General features: G+C 38.8%; 1 protein-coding gene across 1 annotated transcript; it reads left to right on the top strand.

Moving 5' to 3' along the window:
- Positions 1-617: 617 nt before the first annotated feature.
- Positions 618-2096, top strand: SARC_14578 (hypothetical protein; the record flags this gene model as incomplete). Its single annotated transcript, XM_014291289.1, has 2 exons — positions 618-926; positions 1997-2096. Coding segments are annotated over exons 1-2 (310 nt in total), but the record flags the coding sequence as incomplete, so codon positions are not given.
- Positions 2097-2258: the final 162 nt, after the last annotated feature.

Genomic DNA, 2258 nt, shown 5'->3' with positions numbered 1-2258 from the left:
AGTCTGCATCAAAACTCGGGAACAGTTGGTGTTAGAGGTACATAATAAATAAAGTAAAATTGTTCACGCAGAAAGGAAGTGTCGAATCTGCACTATAATGGATATAATAGGTAGAATTATATATACAAAGGCGCGCACTTGTTTGAAAATAATTGAAATTGTATACACATATTTGGGGCATGCAGTATGAATGCGTTGAGAAGTACATTATATCAGGGCACACAGAGCGCGATCAGTGGAGCACACAATGAACAACCGAGACAACACCGCTGTGATAGTTCACAAGACCACTTGAGCATCTGGGTGAGATTGGGTAGGTACACATTGCAACAATTTTCAATGTGCCTTCTGACCGCATTTTACTTGCACTATATAGCCTTAGTATAGGTACAAATTCTATAGCTCTAATATTATTGGGGTGGTTAATTTGTAGTTCGATTGCAACTGTGATATGTGCATAGCCTCTTAGGCTACTAACAAAAGTTGGTATATTATACCGCCCGCAGCTTTTTAGGTCCCTTGATAAATACCCCGCATTACAGTCGAATCGAAAATCGAAAAAAATATCATTGTAAATATGTGCCGTAATATCATGTGGCTGTACAGTATCTAGATTCATCTGATTTTAAATGAACAAGTATACGGTCGTGGCCAATATCAGAACCTAGAATAAGTCAACCTCGAGAATAGAGCAGACTACCATACTTATATCAACCATGAGTGATAAAGGCGACAAGAAAGCAAGTGATACAGATTTCCGTAGGAAATGGGACGAAGATGAGTACAAACAGAAAGCCAGAGACAGGGAGGATGATGCAGAGAACCCCAAGCAGTATGTAAAACCCGTGGAGAGAGATCTGTTACGACAGCGTGACTATACTGTGGACTTGGATTCCAATTTGGGCAAGACCCAAGTGGTTACTGCGGTATGTGAAGCTTTGTATATTGGAATCCAAGACGCACGTCCATACGATGCGATGTATACCCAGGTTCTGATATTGAAATGTGGGATACTTAGAAATGGATTGTATATACGTATAATTCAGTTGTTGAGTTATCCTTTTGTTTCTGACTGTCGTGGTCGCTGTTGCAAAATTGTCATTCGCATGCATAGATTTCTAAAAGTTCGTGAGCGATATTATATTCCTGATTTGAATTACAGCCATGTCCTCGCAGTGATACTTCTACTCTTCCTCGTTTAGGCACATATCCTCTTCAGTCTCTTACATATACCTTTATAAATTTGTTACGGTATCGTTGGTTGTATAGCATTGCGGAGCTGATCCACACGTCTATCATCCTATACGTAATTGCTTGTGAATCTTCCTGTTGATTTGTTTGTCGTTAAATCATATTAGCCATGTATATTCCCGTTGGTTTATGGTTAAGCATATATGTTATGAATTTGATCAAAATTGATTCTACGTATGGTATGTGTAATTCAACTATTTATCCATATTCATGCGTATACATATATACATTTAGTGTGTGTCAGGTTTACCTCTTTGCAGAAATTGGCACGGAATGTTTTTTCTTCTTCCAATCTTTGTTTCAATGACTTCGCGCTGCCACACTTTCACACAATTTTCACACAATTATTACACAATGTGCAATTTTTTAATAACAACAGACTCCAACTAGATAGACAATACTGTCGCAGACCATAACCGAGCTATACAATTGTCTTAGTGCACAATTATTACATCGTTCTTATGCAGAATTGGAGCTTTATGTTCTGTCTATGCAGTTCCTGAGGCTCGCTGTTTCATATATTACTATTTCTGCAACTATTGAAACATACTATTGCATTACTATTACATCTAGTTGATTTTATATAGACATTTTGCAGTCTCATATAGTAGAATCGTCCGGTCAATAAGAAACGTGTGTGTATTATAATAAAGTGTACAGATTCCGGTAATCATTCAACGAAACCTCGTCTATCGCTGCACCAGAATTGGTTTAGTGCTGACTCGTTATTTTGCATTTCTTGCAGGATACAGCTGCTGCGCAATCGGGAGGGTACTATTGCGATGTGTGCGACTGTGTGCTCAAGGATTCGACCAACTTTCTCGATCACATTAATGGAAAGAAGCGTATGTACTGTGGTGTAGAGCTACGTTCGAAGCACAGCTTATGCTGATACAGCATGCATTAAGAGTTTCTTCTCCGGTTGACAGTGTGGGCTACTAGGCTGTACACTCGGCACAAACGGCTGTTAGTAACATACACAATAGGTAGCCGATATATATATATAT

This window comes from Sphaeroforma arctica, assembly GCF_001186125.1.
Source record: "Sphaeroforma arctica JP610 unplaced genomic scaffold supercont1.4807, whole genome shotgun sequence".
Taxonomy (NCBI): domain Eukaryota; class Ichthyosporea; order Ichthyophonida; genus Sphaeroforma; species Sphaeroforma arctica.
The sequence above is the reverse complement of the archived record's forward strand: the minus strand, read 5'-3'. Positions and strand labels throughout refer to the sequence as shown.